Here is a 23,764-nt window from a genome sequence, read left to right on the forward strand (position 1 = left end):
AAAGTGAGTTTGTAACTTACTGAACATTGCATCTTTAGACCCTTGTTTTATATCCAACAAGATTGCTGTGGCAGAATTGGTGAGGATCCAAAGGGAATCCCCAATAACCTTATGCCTTATATCCAACAAGTGGCTGTGGGACGTCTACGGACATGACTATCCTACCGAGGATGGCAGTGCGGTAATTCTAAATCAGATCTCTAAATACCTCGCTCTCTGATGCTTGATGAAAAAGCTAGCTTTGCACGGCTTTTTATTATAATAATAAAGTAATGAATTGTCATTTTAGTAAGCTAAAAAGGATGTTTGAAACAGGTAAGAGATTACATTCATGTGATGGACTTCGCAGTGTACACGTCATCTAGTGTTTGCTTTATTTTCCATGTATCGAACCAGTCTCCTACTTCATTGAATAAATAGCTTTACACACATCATTGCAGCCTTGCTTTTCTTCGAACAAGTTACAAACTCAAAGATCAAAATCTCCAGATGATGAAATGTCAATATGATCATGAAAAATCTCTTAACAATTCGAGGTCAACACAGAGGTAATACAAAAAAAGTGGCTGCAAATGAAAGAAGGATAGAGATATACATGTACAAACCTGATTCTTTTCCAATCCAAAACATAAAAACAAAAGTATAATAATTTGTATAGAGATATCATAATAACAAACAATGCATCATATATATAAAAAAACACCAGTCGTGTTTTTTTTTCCTTAGGACCCCAAGTTTCCTGATCAAATGTTGTGTGGGGGGGTCTATGAATAAGCAAAAGCTGCCTCCTCTAGACTTCCTCACGATCCAAGTTGCTACTCTTGAGGATGTCGTATTTGCAGAGCGGGCAAGTCGCGTTAATGTAAAGCCACTTGTCTACGCATGAGCAGTGGAAATGGTGACCACAAGGGAGCTCCCTTAGTTCGCTTCCGTCTTCATATGCACAGAGACAGATGCAACATTCCTACAAAATCACAAGAATCAGAAAGCATTATGTTTGATCTTTAAAATGAGTTATAGTGTATACTTACTGCATCCTCTTGCAGAATAGTATGTTCAACGGGTGAATCTGTACCACACTCTGTCATTACTCCCTCGGCGTTTCCTTGGGCTTCATCACCAGCGTGTTTGTTGACATCGCCACCAACTTTTCGAAACTTGAATTTGGTGAGCTGCTCAATGTCTTCTTTCGAAGCTCCTTCCTGTTTCTCATCGTTAAAACAAATAGCAAAACGTAGCTGACTTATATTACGATATAAGATGAATTGGCTACGACAAGTACCTGATCCGCAACAGCGTATAAAACTGCAATGATACATGGGAGGCAACAGCAAACAGCAATGCCAATAACGCAGGCCAACGCAACGCAGAAGACAACGAAGAACACATCGAAACCAAGAAAGACGACAGACAGCCTGAAACATAAGCAAGGCATTCAGAAATGATAATAAGACTAACACACTTATGAATAAACAAACCAGTAAATCCGCGGAGATTCTTGTGCTAGCTCTTGGCCACCAGCAGATACCCAGTAGAATCCAATGATCCACCAAATGAATGAAAACATTGTGTTTGCAGATTCCAGATGCTTTGCAACACTGCTTTGGTAAAAAAATAAGATATTAAAAAAATCAACCCAAAACATGGAACTTAACTTACTAGTTGCTGAATCAGTTTATGATCCCCTTAGGAGTGAACCTAATGTAACTATCTAATACCCCCAAGAAGTAGCATTTAATCTCAATTAAATTATAAAATGCATTAAGGAGCATAAAGATAGCTAAGAAACCACTACATAAACCAAAAACTCTTATAAACCTGCTGCGTTCGTTCTCAATCTGCCCGAGAGACAAGACCTCCTCATGCGAACCCAAAGCATCTTCCTCCATCGAGGAAGAAGACGAAGAAGAAGAAGAACGTGACCTCGGAGTCCTATTATTCCTCACCCTATTCCTCCTCCTATACTCAACCAACACACAAACCATATGCAACACGCACTGCAACGCATACCCCAACAGCCAAACCCTCAGCGGCATCATCGGATGCTCATTCCTCGCCATCACCAGAACAGCCCCCGCCACCGACACAAACGCCAAGTTCCACACGATGTCCAGCACCACGATGGGCTTCGAGTAGGCCCAATCGCTCTGCCTCTCCTCCAGCTGCTCCGCCGCCGCCTCCCTCACGACCATAGACGGCTCCCGCATCGCGCGCCCTCCGCCGCTGCTCGCGCGGCTCAGCAGCCTCGCGGCTTCCCTCAGCCCCGGTCTCCTCACGGAGGAGGATCTCCGTTGCTCTCCTCCTCCGTTGCCGTTGCTTCCCTCGTTCTCGTCGCCGCTCAGAAGCAGAGGCGCTGGATCGATGGCGTCTGATGACGGTGGCGGCGGCGGCGATGAGGTGTTGTTATTCTCCGTTGACATTTTTTTCTTTTCTTCCCAACAAAAAAAAAAGACTAAATCGATGAAATTGGGGAAGGGTTAGGCCATAAAAAGGTGAAATTTCGATCTGAGGAATCGAAATTGGGATTGCTAGGGTTTCGATCGAGCTGGAAAGAGGGGAGAGAGGAGACGATGATTGATGATGAAGAAAGATGATTTAAGAGAAATTAACAGAAAATCTCTTTCGACTAATATTTTTGATATTTTGAATTTTTAAAAAATCATTCATGTGGTCCATTAGTCAACAGTCAACAACCGGACAAGTGTACGCGGCTTATTTCTTTTTTTTTTTAATTTCGGATAAACGTACGGATGGGTTATAAACTTACTTTATTACAAACAAATGTGTCTGAAATTCATGTTCTAACCGGTGTCGTAAACCGGATTTGTTGTTATTGGACGTGGTTCAAATCCGAATCAGGTTTGAGACTGTATCCCATTTGTTTTTGTTATTAAAAATGAATAGTGGCAGGCACATTATCATAAGAGTCTATTTTAGTAAAGTTATTAGTGACACCTCACCCGTAGACTTTTTCTCCCTCACGAATATTTATATTCTCAACAAACTATAAAGATAACAGAAATACGTTTAAAAAAAACTAATAAATCAATATTATTTAACATTACCAATTTTGATTTCACGTCTGAGATTTATTTCCTCTCTGAGATTTTGATCAGAAAGATAAAAGGTAAACATCTTGAAGGAGGAGCTGCCTTGCCACCACCACCACCACCACCAAAAATCCTTGAACGTTATTTCTCTTAGAGATAATAAAACGTTGTGAGTATACCGTGGTAAATAAGATTGTTTCCGTTACGTTATATCGAATTCAACGGTTTAATTCTCTTTTTTTTCCAAAATTCAGAAAAAAGAGAATTTAATGTTAAAGACTTTTTTTGTCTGAATCTCTGATCATTGATCTTTCCTGTCTCAATATCTGTTGATCTTTTGATTTTAATAAAACTCTGTGTTTTGTTCTTTTGTACGTACAGAGAAGAGACCATGCCGAGTAGTAAGAACGGAGGGAACAACACCCAGTGGACGGCATGGCTAACTCCGGTCATCGTCTTGGCTTGTATCGCCGTCTTCATCGTTGTCATGTTCATCAACGACTGCCCCAAGACGGTTGCTGGCGCCAACGGAGATTGCGTGCCAAGGTTTCTCCGTAGGTTCTCGTTCCAGCCTCTCAGAGAGAACCCTCTCTTGGGCCCATCTTCTTCCACGTAATCCTTTTCTCTGTTTCTTGAACCTTTGACGCTTGAGGATTGTAGTAGTGATTCCATGTTATTACTGATTGGTCGGTCTGATGATTCCAACCCCCATTGTGGTTTCAGATTGGAGAAAATGGGAGCTTTGGATCGGAGCAAAGTCGTGAACGGTAATGAGAAATGGAGGCTAGTCACGTCTATGTGGCTCCACGCCGGTGTCGTTCACCTCATTGTTAATATGTTCAATGTGGTCCTCATCGGTTTCCGCCTTGAGAAGCAGTTTGGATTCAGTAAGTAGAAACTCATGGTCATGCCTCTTCTTTTATTTCATGTATATTCAATATGTAACTTGTAAAAATGATTAATGCAGTAAGAATGGGGCTTATCTACTTGATAGCTGGATTGGGTGGAAGCATCCTCTCGGCACTCTTCCTTCAAAACAGTATCTCCGTTGGTGCCTCAGGAGCTCTCCTTGGACTCCTTGGAGCTATGTTATCCGAGCTTCTCACCAACTGGACCATCTACGCCAACAAGGTACCCATATGTCACGTTCCTTCTTAATATAACTAGCATTGCATTGTATTAACAACGTTTTCTGAATTTTACCAGTTGGCTGCTTTGTTCACCATCTTGTTCATTGTCGCAATCGATTTGGCAATAGGACTGCTTCCTTGGGTCGACAACTTTGCTCACATTGGTGGGTTCTTAACCGGGTTTCTCCTCGGGTTTGTAATACTGGTCAGGCCTCAGTACGGGTGGGAAGAGTCCGGCAACTCTCCTTCTCAGTACGGTGCTCCTCGTGCCAGATCAAAGTATAACCCTTGCCAGTACTTGTTGTTCTTTATCGCTGCTGTTTTGGTCGTTGGGGGTTTAGCGGTTGGGATTGTGATGCTGCTCAAAGGAGAGAATGGGAACAAACTTTGCAAATGGTGCCATCAGTTAGACTGTATCGAGACGTCCAGGTGGACTTGTTGATTTTCAAACATCACTTCTCTTTTTTTTATTAAAAAAGGTGTTACTGTCCTTTTTGTGTTGCTCCTTTTGTTTTTCTAACTGTAACTGAAGTTGATTGCGTGGATTATTTGATAGTTTGATTTATATGTGAACCATTTTTTTTATATATGTATTGGAACAACGTTTAAGGATAATTTATGTAGTAGTAAGATTTTTATATCATCCATCACTGAAAAAATCTCCTGATGCATGTCTGGAGTTAAAATGTCTGTGATCAAATATATAACACTATACATATTACAGTTTCTGACCCAACACACGACAGCTTGAAATCAAAATTGTGTGGTTCACCTTAATTTGTAGCTGATTTCTCATCCTTAACCTAATTAAGACATATAGATTCAAGCTACATCCTCCCCCGTTTAACTTAGTGTTCAAGATGTATAACAGCTTCGTTTTACTTGTCATTCATTCTCTAGTATATTTTTCTTATGGAGTCTGACATGGTAACCGTTTGGAAACTGTAATCCTGGAGTTCGAACTATATTCCCTCCTTTAATCTCCTCCCATCTGATAAAAAAAAAATCCAAAACCAGCCTTATTTTTCTAACACTTTACATGCATATGACTTAGGAGAGTACTATAACAAGTTCGTACCTGTATTTTGTTACTAGGCTGTGGAGAAACACAGCCATCTGCAATTTCGTGAAGTCAGTTCCAACACAGAACCTCATCCCACCACCAAACGCCATGAAGTGCTTTGACGCATCGTTAGCATTTGATTCCTGTATATGATATCCACTTTTAAATTCTAGTTTGTTATAAGAAAAAAGTTTCAGTTTAACTTGGAGTAGAAGTAAACTTAAATAAAAAGGTTTGACCTCACCTCCCATCTCGATGGGTTGAAGACTAAGGGATCTTCATACTTTTTTGGATTCAAATGTACAGCTGGTGGACAGACCATCACCGCCCAGCCGGCTGGTATCGTATAATCTGTGTGCATCATTGACAAAGTCTTAAATGATAGATAATATATGAAAAAGAGGTTGGGTTTATCATTCGAAAAAAAAATATTTTTTTTTATCTATCTTACCTTTATATTTTATATCTATCAACGCCTTTCTGAAGATGGCAGGAACTATATTTGCTAGTCTTGCTGTTTCGTTTATGAACTGCTTAGTTACACAATATAAGACTTAATTAGTCAGCTAAGAATCATGTATTGAAACGTAGGAAACTATCATTCATTAGTTTTATGGAACTCTTAAGCAACCTGAAATGTGTAAGTCATTGACTTATATTCTTCCCATGTAAGTCCGGAGTTTGCATCTTCCCGGTTTCTCAGAATCGTCTCATGTTCTTCCTAATGAAGATAAACACAGTTTAGCATATGTTTGATTAAAAACAAGAAGACATTGGTCAGTTCTTTTTAATAGATTTATGGTTTTTCAATCCCTATCACTGACCGTTAAACGTCTTAGAACTTTAGGGTCATCTGAAAGGAACTTGATGGCTAAAGTTAAAGCGAGAGAAGTTGTTTCAAAGCTGGCAAATAGCAAGACGAACATTAGATCCAATGCAATCTCTTCTGTCAGAATAGTCCCCTCTTTCTGAATCTCTTCAATGACATAATCAAAGAAGTCACTTGGGTTCTTCCGTGGTTTCTTACGTCTCTCCTGAAGCATATTCCTCAACATTCTCATTGCATTTTCCCTACCCTGCATGATCATTTTCCAGCATTAGTAAACCATATCAATCCTTAAAGTAATGACTCTTGGATATTCATTCACCTTAAGACATTTGTGATAAGCTGTGCCTGGAATGTCAAAAGGGAAGGAGATGAGTCCTTGAATGAAAGCAACAAAGTTAGCTCTTAGATTCTCTGATGACTCGTCTGGATCATGGCTTATCAACTTCTTCGCCGTGAGATCAAATATCATCTGATAAGTTTACACCAACATATTAACAAAAAAAAGGATTAAAACACTATTGGATTATAACTTAAAAAAAAAAACTATAGAATTATATCTGAATTAAGTAGAAAAGAAGTCCTATGTCTGAAACTCACACTTGCGGTTGCATCTTTGAGTTCTACTGATTCTTGATTTGACCAAAGCTCTAATCTCTTATTTGCAGTCAGCTCTACTTGAGGAAGCATCTTCTTGAGACCATCGTAGCCAAAGAGAGTCAAGACCATGCTTTTAAGGTACTTGTACATAAACCCATGTAGTGAACCCACATTATTTTTCCCAAAGATGTTTGTAAAAGTGTCTGGATACCAACTCTGGAAACGCCGACCCTCTTGTTGAAACACAAAGTAACTCAAATCAGGATCTGCTGATACAATAACTGGTCTCCCCACTAGATTGGTCTTGAAAATTGGACCATACCTATCAACAACAGTTTTTAAACATTTGTGTAGCATTAATCACATTGGTGTGAACGAGAAAAGAGAGACACTCACTTCTTAACCCTCTCTTTGATAAAAGGAGGGATGTCTGAAGTAGTGTTTGGCTTGAAGAACTGGATAGTCTCTCCGAGTAGAGGTAAACCCATCGAGCCAGGTGGAAGCTTCCCTTTGCATTTGGGGTTCCTCCAGCTGTAAACCCAGTGTGTGACGGTTATGACAAGCAGAGAAACCCAAATGAACAATGCCCACATCACAAAAAGACAATTTAAGAGTGTGTATATATGATTTGTCTTGGTGGAACAACAAATGAAACTATTTTTTGCCTCTAATTTCTTTTAGACAGAAACTGAAAACGTGTAGACGAATTGGAGAAGGAGAAGAAGAAGAAAGAGGTGCTGGCGCATATTCGTCAACCATTATGATGAGTGCTTAAATAGGCAATGCAAGTCTCTACACATAACTCTGATTAGATAATGATAAATAATTTTCTCAAAAAGTAGTTGTAGAATTAAAAAAAGGTTTACACATTATATAAAAAATCTTAAAATATGTTTATAGAAACCATACATGATTCATTATACGTGTGAAAGGGCAGATTTTTTTTTTAAAAGGTAATAAAAAATGAGGAGATCATAAAATGAAGGTTCCTCTTTTCTCCTATTTTATTGTCTCATAGGAGCACCGTATGGCATTAAAACACCAGTTTGAACATTAGACAAGTTTACAGCTTCATTTTAGGAGATTACCTGTGGGCTCTTCCTCTCCCACAGATTTGATAATAAAGTAGTAATAATAATAACAAATTGGTGTTGTAACTTGAAACTTGATACTCACATAGTTTCAAACATGGAAAAAAGAGTTTCCAGCTTTACATTATTGGCTTCATAATTGTTTTTCCTTTTGTATCATATCTATCAAAATATCTGTATCTAATACAATCTTTGACACCAGGGTAGCAAAAATAAACTAACATAATAAGTACTATTCAGTTTGTTCTCATTCATGCTCAGAATCTCTTTTTAGATCTGCTTGTCATGTTGTTTTTAATAATTATCATTATTTGTTTCATGTCCTTTAAAATGTTCAACTTGTCAAACTCAAGATTAATCTTATTGCAAAATAATGTAAACATCAGCTTTCAGATCTTGTTATCAACCACTGCATCTGCTATTTTTGTGTTCAAATGATAACTAACCTGAGAGTTGAATTATATCATCATTATCCTTTTTGGCTCTACGTGAGAGACATAATCTCAGTCGGCTCTTGGGACCCATCAGGTTAAATCAATCACACGAAAGTGTGTGTTTTAGCCGTTGAGCACGAGCTCAGATTTTATGCAATTATCTATGCAGTTCTACTTCCCACCCACAAAAAAAAACACCCAACAGTAGGTAGGTCACTGTGAAATACAGTCCACTATTATCCATCTTTCTGCCATTTCATTAGATAATACAATTTGAGTGTTACATAATTGATAACAAAAAGTGGTTTCTTCATCAGTAATAGTGGGTCAAAAAGACAACTTACGAGTTTAGACCTAGAAGCTAGTAGCTACTATACACAGTGAATTTAAGACAAAGCCAAAGATATTAGAATCAGCTTTAATAGGGAAAGAAAGAATCAGGAAGATTAACATTTTTGTCATTGTTTTTTTTGCTAAACTGTTAATATTCAAATTAATGAAAGAGTTAGATTTACAAAAAAAAAAATCAAAGAGCACCAATATGGCAAAAAAGAAGAAAAAACATAGTGGAGCTAGTTAAAGGATCTGTGAAAGATCATTATCTACGCCAAAAAGACATGAGAGAAGCGAAGTTCTTTCGTTTCCGTTTGGCAGTGATGGTTGTCATTGTTTTACTTCAAATGTCTTCAAGCAACAGTTTTGCACAAATCCAACATTGTGTTCACTTCGTTTTTTTTTTAATAGTGTGTTTCATTAGGGCTAGATCGGTAGATGGAAATGTGTGTTTATGCTTGTCAATTTGTGGGTGATATGATATGAGTAGGTAGGTTTCATATTGGCTGGATAAAGTCCAAAGTAGTAAACCCAATTAGGGCTTACGTGAAAAATTTAAAGTATTAAGAAAATAAATAAATAATAATAGTCATTAATTAAGGGTATTGGGATGTGACAATTGCAAGATATATATAGACAACTCAATTAGCTAACGTTAGCTTAATACTAGTAACAAACTTATCAAACCTGATATCAGTTTGGAAATATCTTTGATATTATCACTAAAATATCAATATATATTATGATATTATCTAATAGCTTGCAATCATTGTTGATTCCAAATTGGCTTGGTTTGACATATTTTCTGATTAATTATAAGACTATAAATATTCGAATTTGGTGGCATGAAATATGGAAAATATGATTTTATGAAATACCTGCAATCATAAATTTTAGAGTTATTTTACCCAAAATAAATAAATTTTAGAGTTTGTATTAAAAAACGAAATAGAAAAAAAAAACTAATTATTGGACGGAGCTGCTCACTGATGAGATGAGAATATAGTTGCTTAAAAGTGATCTTCGGTCCTATCATGTTTTTTTTTAAAGAAGGTCCTATCATGTTCTGTTCAAATACGTTGTTACATAAACTTGTTTACTGTGTTTTTAACACAGAAAGTTGGCCACGTGATACATAACTACATATCTTCGCATTGTGAACATATCATTCTTCTTGTTTTCTTTTTCTTTTAGTTTTCTCTTCTCCCCTTTTACAATTATGAATTTAGGTTTACAAATTAGAATATATGGTACATCCTAATATTCACTCCTTGTAAATGCCGTCACGTAAATATTTATTTTCATGATAAGCATTGTAGAACATAGCTTAAAACGTTCTAACAATTAGAATAAATGAGACCTTTTTGCTTTTTGGTAAGACTTTATAACTAAAGCTTTTTGAAACTTCACAACACGAACACGAGGATTCAGAGAGAATTGTGGAGAAAGGTCGTTAAGTTGTCTGTTCCGTACGCATGCGGCAAGCCCATTTTATATTTTCTTTGACTTGAAGAAAAAAATAAATAGAAAAAACAAATTAAGAAATCAAATGATCGACGCTTGAAAAGCATTGAACTTAATAAGTCAAAGCTATCTCCAAAAAAAACTTTATAACTTCAAATATATAGTTTTTTGTTCTCTAATAAAGAATTTCAAAACTTCAAATTTAGAGTTTTGAAAGTGAAATTTCATATTTGAAGTTTCACTACTCAAAACTCTAAAATTTGAAGTTTCATCTTTTTATTTGCATCTTGGTCCTTATAATTAATTATATCTCAGATTTATGATTCTTAAGTATTTTCTCATTCATAGTTTTAATCTTTAAAACTTTTGTATATTTTAAATATTTCAAATTTATTTTTATAAATTTAAATCTTACACATAATTTTTTTTTAAATAAAATTAGATTTATAATATTTTAAAAGTAGAATTAGAAAACAATAATATTACAAAAGAAACTTAATATATATTTTTTTAAGTAGATACATGAAGACATAATTATTACACAAATTTAAATATTACAACAACACTAATAGCCGAGCAAATTTTCTCCGGAACTTCTAAAATATTTTCCAAACAAATTTTGTGTAACAAAAAATGGAGGATTAAGAAAATAATTTTATGTAATAATATGGTATTTTGTTTGTAGTTTAATATTGAATTATGTATTTCTATTTATAATTTTATATTTTAATATAAGATTTTATTAGTGAATATTACTATAATATTATTATATGTGTGCTAGTTATCTATAAAAGTTTTATGGATTTATATTAATTATGACAAATATAAGGAGCATAATGTAAATTATAAATAATTTTGAAGTTAAATTTTAAAGTTTTGCTTTTGGAGAAGAACCCTTGAAACTTTAAATATAGAGTTTGCAAAACTTTATAATAGAGAGTCTTTTTGGAGATGCTCTTATAAACTTAACAAATTAGAATTGTTTTTAAAAACAAGTTATAATAAACTGATATGAACCGGTAACCAGTAAAGTTGGACATATTGTAACCTTTTATCAACTAATCTTGTTATTATAAAAGCCTTAAAAAAAACTTATCTTGTTATTTTACACACACAAATTCAACTAATCTTGTTAGGAATGTAACAACACAAAGACATCTCTGTAAGGAAAAGAAAAGAGTAATAGAGGAATATTTATAAGAAAAAACAACGGTTATTTACAGGTCTTACAGAAGATTCAATAAGTAAAAGTAATATTAACAAGTATTGATGATTTCTAATAGGGAAAACTCTCTCTGTTTCTAAAAGGTGATTATATTGACCATCGAGGTATTCAACTGTGGAAGAGCCAAAGATAATTTTTTTTTAATTTTAAATTGGCATGATCTTTTTTTTTTTGTAACACAAATTAATTGGCATGATCCTTAAGGCTAAAAATATATATAAAGACAGATCTGGTCGTCAGTGTCTGCTTGTCCCATGGCCATAGGGTTTGACCTTTCACAAAAGTAAAACGCCAGTCGCGGGGAGGAGTCACATATCGAACCAGAGGTTTACTCCTAATTTTAAAATTTCTTGTCACAGTATTGATTTCGTAATTCCTTTCCTGTTGTATTTAACCATTTCAAGACACGTTACTTACCAGTCAACACGAGTGGTCTAGTTGACTTGTCGGGTTTCCGACAATTTAAACAGAAAGCCTTTTGGCCATACAATTAACAAATCAGTTTATACGAACGATGCATATTATGATATTAACTAACGCTAATCAAATTAATTAATAATTAATCTTCAAAATATAAGGTAAATATTAGCTAGATATCTCACTCTTAAAACTATTTTATCGGGGAAAAGAACATTCTCTATTGATGTAAAATGTTGGAAATTCTCTAGATCATGTAAAATGTTGAAACTCTTATATAAATATTTGTAGTGATTTGATTGTTGAAATTGTAGTGAAAATATTCTAACGCTGATCTTCCTCTTTTAGGTTGAAATTGTTATTGATAGTTTCGTAAGCGATTTGGTTGTTACTTTATACAAGTCAAGCAAATGAAATAATGTGTGTAATAGGAAATTAGGAATACGATATATACTTCCAAAAACTACAGAGCACTAATCAAATTTGCACATCAAGTCATCAACTGATAATTTCTTCGCACTAGGCCATCTCGGTATACATATATCTACATTGGTGAAATAATTCTAGACAATTATGACATCAGTTAGTGTTACCTTGAGATGGCAACAAATAAAATATAATCAACTCTAGAAGAAAATTGTGGGAGAAGTAAAATAATTAGCAATGCGTAAGCAATGAGTCAATGACTAAGAAGACTGTCATAAATTAGGGGCCTAGGGAAACATGAATTTCATATTCTCTACGTTCCTAAAAGATTCATGTTGTAGTTTCTTCACACTTATTAAAAAAACATTTAAAATTATATTTTCCAATACATTGTTTTCCTCTTAATTAACTATTTTCAATAATTTTTAACCAATGAGATTTTATTAAACACAATAATATTTTTTTTGAAAAATACATTTTTTTATTAATTAATGTTTTGAAAATGTAAAAAATATATCATTTTAAAACATTTTTTTTTCTAAAAAATGAATCTATAAGAAACAGAAGGAGTATTTAATATGTAATGTATATATATGACGTATAGGTATGTAGTTGCATGGCATCATTGTATAGCTCCAACATCTATATAACTACAAAAATAATCAGTAGTTTATTAATTATCACTATGAGATATGCTTAAAACGTAAAGCCGTTAAGGCATACTGAAATTGATGTTTATAACTACTCTTTTTATTTTTTAATATAAGTCGTTTTATAGAAAAAATTTTGTTCCAAATTATATGTCGTTTTCGGTTTTCTATGTAAAATTTATTAATAACTAATATTGTATGACCAATGATAATATATCTTCTATTTTTCTATTGGTTGAATTGTGGTTAGGTAAATAATTAATGATGTTTTTGTTTAGAAAATATAAAAAGTTAATGGTTTTTTTAATATACGTGTATATGTGTAAAACGACTTATATTAAAAAACGGAGGGAGTACAAAAGTGCTAATTTTTTTTTTGCACGCTCTTCAAAACCACGTGATTTTGCACTTATCGTTGGTCAAGCCAAATTTAATGTACAGTAAATTTACGTACAAAAAAAGTATACAGTCAATAATTTAAATATCCTCTATAGACTATATATTGTACTTTTCTTTTTAATGGCTTTCGTGACTATATTATACTATTGTTTTCTAGAACTACATTTGACATTTTCCTAAGAACATAGTGATTTTGGTTTATTGTTATATATTTTTTTTTGGTGTAAGTTTATTGTTATATATGATAATGATTAAGTAGATAGGGAGGAATAACTCATCGATTTGTATTGGCAGACAAGGTGGTGCAAAGCCAGTCGCCGCATAAAAACGAATAGTTTTTGGTTTAAAACATTACATAGCGTTAGAAAACCGAACACGTTTGTTTGTTTTTTTTTTCTTTAATGGTTATATTATAAACTAGTTCTTGAAGCTACAATCCTTGTCGTAATATTGTATAATAGCTCCAACATTTCATAACATGTAAATTGTACATGAGATCATGATTGACCATTTAAGTTTATATGTATGACTAGGACTAAATATATGACTAAATACATATAACAATATTTTTTTTAAATTAACCTGAGAGCATCTCAGATTTATGAAAGAGTTCAAATAGATCTTCGTTCTTTTTGGTATTCAAATGAAATCCAAAGCATTGTTTCATATTTATGTGGCCACAAAATAAAATGTATTGGGATATTTTCAGATCCTCGATTGTTTTGGCTCTCCAATCCGTCTACCAATAGACCATAGACCATCATCTTGTGGTTTATATATAACCATATGATATAATCCTTTTTTTTTTCTTTTAACATTCCATATCATTTTTTTATTCACCTAATTATTCAACATCCACTTTATTTTTAACCTATACAATAGTTTTGTTTAATAAAATTCAACATTCTATCCCACTATTTTAATTTATTTTTATCTTGTATATAAGTAACTACATATTAATAATAATTTTGATTATAATTAGCATAAATAATTAAAATAACATTGTTTTAAATAAAAAAAATTAAAAATTATTTAGATCTGTAAATTTTTTAAAATATTATTATTAAAATAAATAACACTACAAAACTTCAAATAGCAATATTATAGTCAAAAATAGTTTTTTTTCTGTGTCCAAATCAAATGAACCAAGTCTCTATTTATAGAAAATAAAAGTTATGAATTTTTATATAGTTTATTTTATTACATCATATTTTTTGGTATAAAATAATTAATCTCATTAACTAGGGTGAAATAAAGTCTATAAAATGTAGAAAGCCAATTATATAATGACACTTGTGTCAATCTTATAATTTTGTATTTAAAGAAGGAAAAAAAAAAGAAAAAACAATTTCAAAAGTTTATTTGGTTTTGTGCGGCATACAATGATCCAAAGTGACTTTGTGAGATCCATTTTTTATGCTTTCAAAGGATTGAATATATTCAACTAAGTTGAATCCACATATCTTTTTTCATATATTCAACATTTTCACTGCACTTATTTAACAGTTGATTTTTTTTTTCCAACACGCCCATTGTATTCATCTAAGTGATAGTAGCTGCACAACGACAGTCAGTTTTTTTAGGGAAAAAGAATGTTCTTCAAAGATAAGAATCTCTTTTAAAAAGAATTAAAATAATGTATACTAGTGAAGTGTCAATCAACGTAATATTGAATGCTGCTGCGTGTATGTATTAGCAGCACTTTATTTGAGTTTGCTGAATTAGGTTTATAAACGCTTGATTGCTTCTGAGCCAGAAAAGAACAAAGGCATAACTAATAGACTACTGGGCTGGTTCTACAAGCACGGGCTATAGTTTAGATTAGCCCGTAAATTTGATTTTTCTCGTTTTTGTTATGGCCTCCTTGGTTATAATTATTTTAAAATCATTTTGCCATGGTTTCTGATTGTTAGATGATTTTACACGATATCTTTGTGAAACTAACATTTTTTTAAGGAAAATTCGTTAGAGTTTATTACTTGTGTATTTACATATGAAAAAGGAAGAAGTTGCAAAACAAAAGTAGATTAAAAAGAAAAATAAATTAATGAACAAAAAGTATCTCTCATACCGTACGTACTTCGTTTCGTTCATGTGAACATGTCCTTATCACTTGGACATCTCGTTTCTTACCAATTGAACATCTCCTTTCTTTCTCTTAGTGATAAGATTTTTCCAGTAGTTAAGTTCAGATATTTTTTTTTTGGATTGCCCCTTTTTTCGGGAAAGAATGTGAATATCTTGATGACCAGCACGAATCGAACCCAGATGGCTACTCGTATTGGAGCCAAAGTTCCCTCAAATAATCACCAATTGGCCAGCCCGCACCAATTGGTCAGCCCGCGTTGGTTTAAGTTCAGGTATTTATTTGATATTATCGTAGCTTCATCAGTCATGTTAATTGAACATTGAGACACTTGAATCGACATCCATTAATTTCCAACCATATTAATATATCACATGAGTACGCTTTTTTTTTTTTTGAACAACTCACATGAGTACGCTAAAAGCCTAAAAGGTTAATGACGACAAATACAAATAATAAAGTTAAAAAAAAAAACAGAAAACATAAATAAACATGTACAAATTATATCCAAAAACATTTCAAATGTTACTGAGAATCTAAACGGGTGGTGGATGGAGCATCACAATTTGATTGGAGTAAAAAATATCAAAATAATATCTAAAAATCATCATCAAATAAAAAAGGAGTACATACAGCAATGATGTTATAGATGTTTTCATCTTCTAACAACCGTCAAGAATCTCTCTTTGTATGTGTTAGAATAATAGAAAGAGTGTGGTTTTTGTTTTAGTTTTGGTTTTTGTTTTTTCAAAAACTATTTTTCTTATAATCAAGTTTTAGCTTTTAGTTTTTGTTTGTGTAGAAACTAATTAATTTGCTAATCACGCTTTTTAAAAAATTGATTCTTTAAAATTTAGGAAAATTAGTTTTTCAAAGTTTAAACTACTTTATGAAGAAAAACCAAAAAACCAAATTTTGTGGATTTTTAGTAAAAAACGAATTTGATTTCTTTTGTAGAAAATATTACATTTTAATTAATTTATAGTAAAATAAATAATATTTTCGTAAATATAAAATTGCCATAAAAGTTTTTGTACATAAAATATTATAACAATAGTGTAAAATATTTTTTTCATATATGTAAAACAAATTTAGATATTTATATATAATATTAATTAAATGCAAACATTTAGTTATTTATTTATATATATAAAGCTATTGAATAGTTATAATAACTATTAGACATGTCAAAAATAACTAAAATAACTAAAATTAAATATATTGTATTAAACTTGAAAATAAAAATAGCAATTCAATTTAAAAAAATAATTTAAATAAGAATTTATAAAAAGTTTCATAATTTTAATATTTAATATTTAATTTTTATAATTTATAGATATTTTATTTAATATTTTAATGTACACTTAAACATAAAAAAATAATTATCAAACATGTTAATGTATTTTTATTATATTTTGATATATTTTAATGATAGCTTCTAAATATATTATTGAGATTTTTGTTTTATTGTTTAAAAGAAAGTATCAGTTTTTTTTAACAAAAATTACAGCAAAACCAAAAACTAAAATTTAAAAACTGAAAATCAAAACCTGAAAACAAAAATTAAAACAAAAAGTTAAAAATCTAAATCTAAAAACCAAAAACTAAAACTAAAAACTAGTTCAAACAATCAACACCTTAGTGTCACGAGACTCACTTATGATTAGATAAGCTTAAACCAAATCACAGTAGTAATGTTGATGAACAAAAAAAGAAATGAAGATTTGAAACTTTCTTGTTCTTCTGTGTTATTATTACAAAACAATTCTTATCCATGTTTTAGAAAACATATATCCTCCACAAAGATCGTGCTTATCGGAGATGCGTTATTACAACAACTACGCGATCCACATGTTCATAACAGGTTGGTCGTTGACATTGTGGATTACGTTTAACAGATACCAATCGTGACTGAAAACTCAAATGGCTTACATTTATTTATTAAATTGTTTGTAATATGACTTCCTACAAGTTACGACTCATGAGTGGGCAAAACAAATAAAAACGGGCAAAAAAAAAATCAAACCTAGAATCCAACGGAGTTTAATACTCCTTTCGTTCCTAAAAGATCAATGTTTTAGAATTTTCACGCTTGTTAATAAAACATATTAAAATTTACCTATAAATACATAGTTTTTTGTAATTTTATATTTCCTAGATTTTTACACCAACAAGATTTTAAGAAATACAATTAATGTTCTTGAACTTTACAACTTCTCATTATTATTTGACAAATGTTATATTGAAAATATAAAATATGTATCTTTTTGAAACAAAAAATTTCTCTATAATAAAGGTGTTATTCAATCACTAGTTTCAAATCAGTTATTAATGTTTTAAAATCTATCAAATTTTAAAGTTTTAAGTTGATGGATTCTAAATTCTCTGCAGTAGACCTCAGATTTAGAATTCATTCATTTGTTCATAAGAATCCATAAGAGATGATTTGAAATCAATTTAAAATATAAAGAACTTTAAAATCCTTGAAAGTTGAATAACATTAGATTTTAAAAGCTGGAATTAAATCATTCACTGAATAACACTAGATTTTAAAATAGAATTTAGAATCATCATTTGAATAACAGTGGATTGTGTTTAAATTTAAACTCTATTAAAATACATGATTGAATAACACCACCTAAATCTTTTAGGAATGGAGGGAGTAATAAATTTAATTTTTAAGGTTAAAAGTAATTTTAATGATATTCAAAATCTAAAGATCTAACCTATACTAAAAGGGTTATATGAGCATCAGGGAGTGTGTCCACGTCAGATTAAAAAATCAGCCAATAGGATTGCTTTAAATTGCCATGTCAGCTTATGACTATTCCTCTTCCTCTTCACCGATCGATTTCCGCTGTTAATGTATCACCTCCTCCTCCTACTTTCCCTTCGCATCTCTTCTACGCTTCCTCTTATTGTGCGGCACCATCTTCATCTCCTGTGCGCCGTCGGCGCATTCTCCTACTTCACCGTCGACCGTCGTCACTAATGGAAGCAGCTTCGATCCTCATCTCGATCCATATTCACTCGATGAAGAGATCTCTCTTCGCACCGTGATGTCGAAAGCTCGTGTCTACACTGATGTGAACGTGATCCGTCCTAAGAGTATTGGGATTACGAAAGTTTATTGTGGAATGATACGAAAGTTTCAATGTTGAGTGGGGGTAAGATCCAAAGTTTGAGTCTTTTCTTGTGGAATTGATACGAAAGTTTTAGCTTTTATGGCTTTTGATATTTGGTCTGTTTGAAGAGAAGTTGTTTGGTTTAGTTCTGTATATGATAGGTAATGATGATGTTTATGTTAAAAGGTTCAAGCTTTCTTCTTTGTGTTTGGTTTCTTTAGGGAGCAAGATGATTACGAGGTAGTGAGGAAAGTGGGGAGAGGAAAATACAGTGAGGTTTTTGAGGGGATTAACATGAACAGCAACGAGAAGTGCGTTATCAAGATCCTTAAGCCTGTCAAGAAGAAGAAGGTTAGTGTGTTACATTACTTAAAGTTAGATAGGTTCTTTTGTGAATTGTTATTTATGTGATCTTTTTAACAGATTAGAAGAGAGATTAAGATACTTCAGAATCTCTGTGGAGGCCCAAACATTGTGAAGCTGCTCGATGTTGTCAGAGACCAACACTCAAAAACTTCAAGCTTGATATTTGAGTATGTTAACAGCACATACTTTAAGGTTTTGTATCCTACTTTGACTGACTATGACATCTGATACTACATCTATGAGCTGTTGAAGGTATTTTTTGTGTAATCCCTTTACCATTCAGTGACTTACAACATATAAAGGTTAGTAGTAACCTTGAAACTTTCTTGTGATATGATACAGGCATTGGACTACTGCCACTCGCAAGGTATAATGCACAGAGATGTGAAGCCACACAATATCACAATCGACCATGAGCTGCGCAAACTTTGCCTGATAGATTGGGGTCTCGCTGAGTTTTATCATCCTGGAAAAGAGTATAACGTCCGTGTGATCTCCAGGTTCTGTTATATATTTTTTGTATTTTAATGTACACATGTTACATTATACTGTCTTTATCAATAACTAACCTCGATGAAATGTTATCTCTTCAATCAGGTACTTCAAGGAACACGAACTTTTAGTGGATTTACAGGACTATGACTATTCCTTGGACATGTGGAGCCTTGGTTGCACGTTTGCTGGGATGGTGAGTACCTTTGCTACATTTATATGATTATCTGCAGCATGTTTCATATATATATCGATGATCATCTGATTTGCCGGAGCTTTACCGTGTAGTCCGTTGTGGCCGTGTTATTGATGTTTTAGATTTGAATCAGCCTACACGGACCTAACAGCAACAGTGATTCCAGCGGACTAACAGAAGCAGCCGTGGAGAGGCAAGGCAGGGACGAGATTAGCGGCCAGAAATTTGAAAGGAAATCTTCAGAAGAATCAGATAGTAAGATAGTTGGTGAAGAAGAGAAGGAAGATATGTCGCTTGGTAATGATGGTGGTGGCGCTAACAAGGCGGCTACACATGACAAAGACAGAGATACTTCTCCTTCCCATGAAGGGATAAAGCTTTCTCTATAATTGTGATGTTTAAAATGATCATTTATGCATAGCCTTGGTTTAGTATTTTTGATTTATAAAGGTCATGACTACAATTCAACATGGTATTGGAACGAGCTACTATGGGCAGCTTCGTGTTCTCTCTGGAGGTCAAGCACCTGGTGGGCACACTGCTATATATGGACCATTCGGTAAGTGTTTAAAATACATTTTTGTGTGTTTCAAAATGATGCTTTACATCTTAGTCATATACTTAATTAAGAAAGCAGAGTAGCAGGATCACTCTTATTTCAAAATATGTGCTCTTTTTAGAAGTTTACATTTGATGTCATAATTTTGTGAATCAGTGTCTCGAGTAATCAAATTTGATGTCACCCTAACTTCAAACTTTGCTATTCACATCCCTCAAAACTTATTCTCTCAGTGTTTGCATGCAGGGTGATCCGAAGATTATCACCTGCAAGTTTTCATGCTGCTGTAGCAAAGACATGTTTTGAGGTACGGTAATATTCTCAAAACACCAGACTTTGACTACCTTTGCATAACAAATTCTTCTGCAGTTTTCTGATTCTAAGTATCTCCACTTTGTTATTCACTCAGCTGAAGAATCAACTCATCACTGCTAGCTATGTTGATGATGAAACATCCATGTAGATGGCTAAGAAATACTTGGATTATGATTCTTGGTGAAGTGACATCTCACAACTTGGATAATTGAGAATGAGGCTCATATCAGCAAGGGGAAAGTGAAGTCTTTCACGCTCTTCCTGTGGTAGCATTCCTTTTTCTTCTGCAGCAGATAATTTATTAGCACAGATTGAATGACTTCAATCTGATGTATTCAAATCATGCAATAATGTGATCAAGAGCTCACATTCACCTTCCACTTTGTAATATTTATTATGTATCATTTTTTGTTGGGAATCATAATAAGCAATAATATTTTACAGTACATATGCATTACAATTACAACCAAAAGAAAATTAAAGAAAAACAGTGAGCATATAAAGTTAGCTTAAAAAGGGACCCCATAGAGAAAATACATTTAAAAATATATAGTAAATTATTAAATAAACAAAATAAAATTGGAACAAATTTAAATAGTAACTATATTTAAGACTCAAACAAATATGTATAATTTTAAATAGTAATGACAACTATTAAATTTTTATGTAGTTTACCTGATTTAATTATATTTCCAGTTAAAATGGATTAAACTTCACAACTTATTACATATAACTTCATTAAACTCATCAGCAATTTTTAAAAACTAATTATAACTATTAATATAGTTAAACTAAAACAAACATTACAATGAATAGTCAAATAAACAGAATTTTTTTTATAGTAATGAATAGTAATTTTTTTTATCGTCAAATATTAATATAGTCTATGGTGAGACTTACATATATACAAGGACCTGGATCTCCAGACGCATACATTTTCCTGATCGGCTTCTATCACCCGTTTCCGTGATCTTATGGATCGATGTCTTGCTAGCAGTAACATCCAGGCACACTACGTGCAAGGAATTCATGAATATTTTTGCAACAACACAATCAATGGCATGCACCATTACGCGTCTCAGCAGGTGGTTCTTACGCAGATGGTGTAATCATGTTGTGCAGAGGTGAGCGAGCTGTCGGTCATGCCTACATATACATGCTTGGTTGGAGGGAGTCCCCAACTAAATTAGACGAATACTGGAGGCGAATTAAAACTTCGCTTCATGGTATTGTTGTTGCGAGACTCCCGGTTTACATGACGACGTACCAAGAAACAAGAGCTGCTATTACTAGCCTTTGCCAAAGGAACCTGCGGAAGCTCGAGCCACCGGAAAGATGCCATGTCAATGACATGGACAATTACTGCGAGCTTTGCTTATGCTACAAGTAAATCAAGCAGTTTATTGCTATCCTTTGTCACATTAGTGTTTTGCAGTTCGTTGTTATATCGAATCGTATTTCATACCAAATCCATGGTAATCGCAGGAAAATTTGATTTCCGGTTTTGGCTGGAAGTTTGCTTTTTTTTTGTGGTGGAAAAATTGATTTCGTGGTTTTGACTGAAAATTTTGATTTTCTCGGCTTTGGCAAAAATATTTGATTTTGTGGTTCTGGCGGAAAAAAGAATTTGTTGTTTTAGCGGGCTGAAAATTTTGTGGTTACGATTTTGGCGGGAATATTCAAGTTCACGGCTTTGGCGAAAATTTTAATTTTGTGATTTTTGCGGAAAATTTTGCTCTTGCGGTTGTGATGGGAAAAAACAATTTTTTTTTTGGCAGTAAATTTCAATTTTTTTTATCGAGAAAATACAATTTGCAGTTTTAGAGGAAGAATCTAATTTGCTGTTTTAGATGAAAATCCGATTTGCGGTTTAGAGGAAAATTTTAATTTTACGAGTTTGCCGAAAAAATCGACTTTGCGTTTTTTGAAAAAAAAACAACTAAAACCTCATTTTCCATAATCAATCTTTAAATATTTTTATAATATTTTTAAAAAGTGTTTTTTCTTCCAAATAGTCTTACATTAAAAATAAATATTGAAAACAGAAGATCATATATCATTTTAAATTGGTCAAAACAAGTTTAAATGAGTCAATGTAATATTTGAGGGTCTAAATGAAAAATTCTAATATATCTATTTTAAAATTAATCTAACGGCATAGCTTTTGAATGGGGTGAGTCTTAATTTGTTTTTTTTGACAATATGGGATGTGTCTTAAATGGGGTGGCTTTTCCCATTTTAACATCTATATACTCCAATGTAAAGAACATTACCATTAGATTATTTTGGTTTGACATTAGAAGTTCGGTAGCTCATATAAATCTAACACCATGTTATGTTGTTAAAGGTTTCGGACATTAGTAAATTAATAAAAATGTAGCAATCAATAATGTGAATTTATTATAGTATATATTGTAATCAGTCTAAGTATAAAAATATATTTATATTCAGATACAAATTATAAAGTAATTTAAATTTAATTTAAATATATGGAAAATAACCCGGGCGTAGCTCGGGAAAATCTCTAGTAATGCTAATTATTATTACACGATCTACATTCCTTTTGCGTCACCGTCCAATGTCGTAAAAGCACAACCCATGTTTGTCATCACCACCGAACCTCTTTATTCTATTATTCTGCCCTTGTCTAAACGTTTTGAGTTTCGCGTGCAAAACTCCTCCACACGACGAAAGATCACAACTTTCAGGACGATTCAAGAATCTCTTTAAAACCCACCTGATAATCTTTCGGATCTCGTGTAAGACAAGAAAGGATTTTGCTCGTCGTGCTTTGATGGGTGTGAGCTACTCTGCTCTTCACAAGGATCTGTCTTCTTCCGAACCTCTTTAAGTTCTTCGTCGTCTTCGTCTTGGGCTGGTTTTAGAAGCATTGGCTGTAGTTAAAGTCGTTAGCCCGTAAATTTAATTTTTTTCGTTTCAAACTTTTATGGGCATTTTCGAAAATTATTTTCAAACTTTTTTTTATAAACTCTATCCGGTCGGTCTCGGAAGAAATGCACGTGACTTTGCCTGATATTTGGCAGACTAGAAGCAAGAATAAAAGTTGGCCCCTTTTAGCAAACAGAACGTATTAAGGAGATGTAGGGTGAATTATGTTTTGTATCTAGGGTGGATATGTTCTGTTTGTACCTGCAGATACTGAGATTCACTTTATGATTTGGTTGAAATTAACACTTTTAATACGTTCTGTATCTGATCGTACTAAAATCTCATATGTTGGAAGTGTATGTAGACATTATTCCTTCAACTTGGAAAACTAACAAAATAGAAGGGTTTGGTACTGATCAAAACACTGTTGAGCTTTGTCAGTTTTCGCCGGAAACGTTCTCCACTGTTAGAACCGACCTCTACTTGATGGAAATAGTCTCCTCTCTGTCAAAATCGAATGAAAAACAATTTAGGAATTTCTGATGTTTTGAAAGGAAGAACTCGCTCATCTTTCTACTTTATTTAACGTCTCCGTTAAATAATTAATGATTGATCTTTTTAAGTTTGA

General features: G+C 33.0%; 3 protein-coding genes and 1 pseudogene across 4 annotated transcripts; 2 read left to right on the top strand and 2 right to left on the bottom strand.

Annotated features, from left to right (window-relative positions):
• Window positions 1–506: 506 nt before the first annotated feature.
• On the bottom strand, window positions 507–2,777 carry LOC106445564 (E3 ubiquitin-protein ligase At1g12760). The gene is made up of 5 exons (XM_013887143.3): window positions 1,819–2,777; window positions 1,479–1,598; window positions 1,283–1,415; window positions 1,032–1,202; window positions 507–964 (listed from the first exon to the last, which is right to left on the bottom strand). Exons 1-5 carry the CDS (start codon window positions 2,418–2,420, stop codon window positions 791–793), a joined length of 1,200 nt encoding a protein of 399 aa, XP_013742597.2. The 5' UTR covers window positions 2,421–2,777; the 3' UTR covers window positions 507–790.
• Window positions 2,778–3,005: 228 nt separating this feature from the next.
• Window positions 3,006–4,820, top strand: LOC106449327 (RHOMBOID-like protein 6, mitochondrial). Of its 2 annotated transcripts, none has more exons than XM_013891103.3 (5): window positions 3,006–3,233; window positions 3,432–3,662; window positions 3,774–3,937; window positions 4,018–4,181; window positions 4,257–4,820. In XM_013891103.3, the coding sequence occupies exons 2-5, from the start codon at window positions 3,442–3,444 to the stop codon at window positions 4,620–4,622; spliced, it is 915 nt and encodes a 304-aa protein (XP_013746557.2). In that variant the 5' UTR covers window positions 3,006–3,233; window positions 3,432–3,441; the 3' UTR covers window positions 4,623–4,820. The 2 variants fall into 2 exon arrangements, with proteins under 2 accessions (XP_013746557.2, XP_013746558.2); XM_013891104.3 differs by having other exon boundaries at window positions 3,006–3,219.
• Window positions 4,821–4,855: 35 nt separating this feature from the next.
• Window positions 4,856–10,091, bottom strand: LOC106449328 (cytochrome P450 87A3-like). The gene is made up of 9 exons (XM_013891105.3): window positions 7,066–10,091; window positions 6,670–6,991; window positions 6,392–6,541; window positions 6,068–6,319; window positions 5,875–5,964; window positions 5,695–5,773; window positions 5,488–5,594; window positions 5,259–5,386; window positions 4,856–5,171 (listed from the first exon to the last, which is right to left on the bottom strand). Exons 1-9 carry the CDS (start codon window positions 7,260–7,262, stop codon window positions 5,066–5,068), a joined length of 1,431 nt encoding a protein of 476 aa, XP_013746559.2. The 5' UTR covers window positions 7,263–10,091; the 3' UTR covers window positions 4,856–5,065.
• A 7,970-nt stretch (window positions 10,092–18,061) lies between these two features.
• On the top strand, window positions 18,062–20,695 carry LOC106368428 (annotated as a pseudogene).
• The last annotated feature ends 3,069 nt before the right edge of the window (window positions 20,696–23,764 follow it).

Source organism: Brassica napus, chromosome A6, assembly GCF_020379485.1.
Source record: "Brassica napus cultivar Da-Ae chromosome A6, Da-Ae, whole genome shotgun sequence".
Lineage (NCBI taxonomy): Eukaryota > Viridiplantae > Streptophyta > Magnoliopsida > Brassicales > Brassicaceae > Brassica > Brassica napus.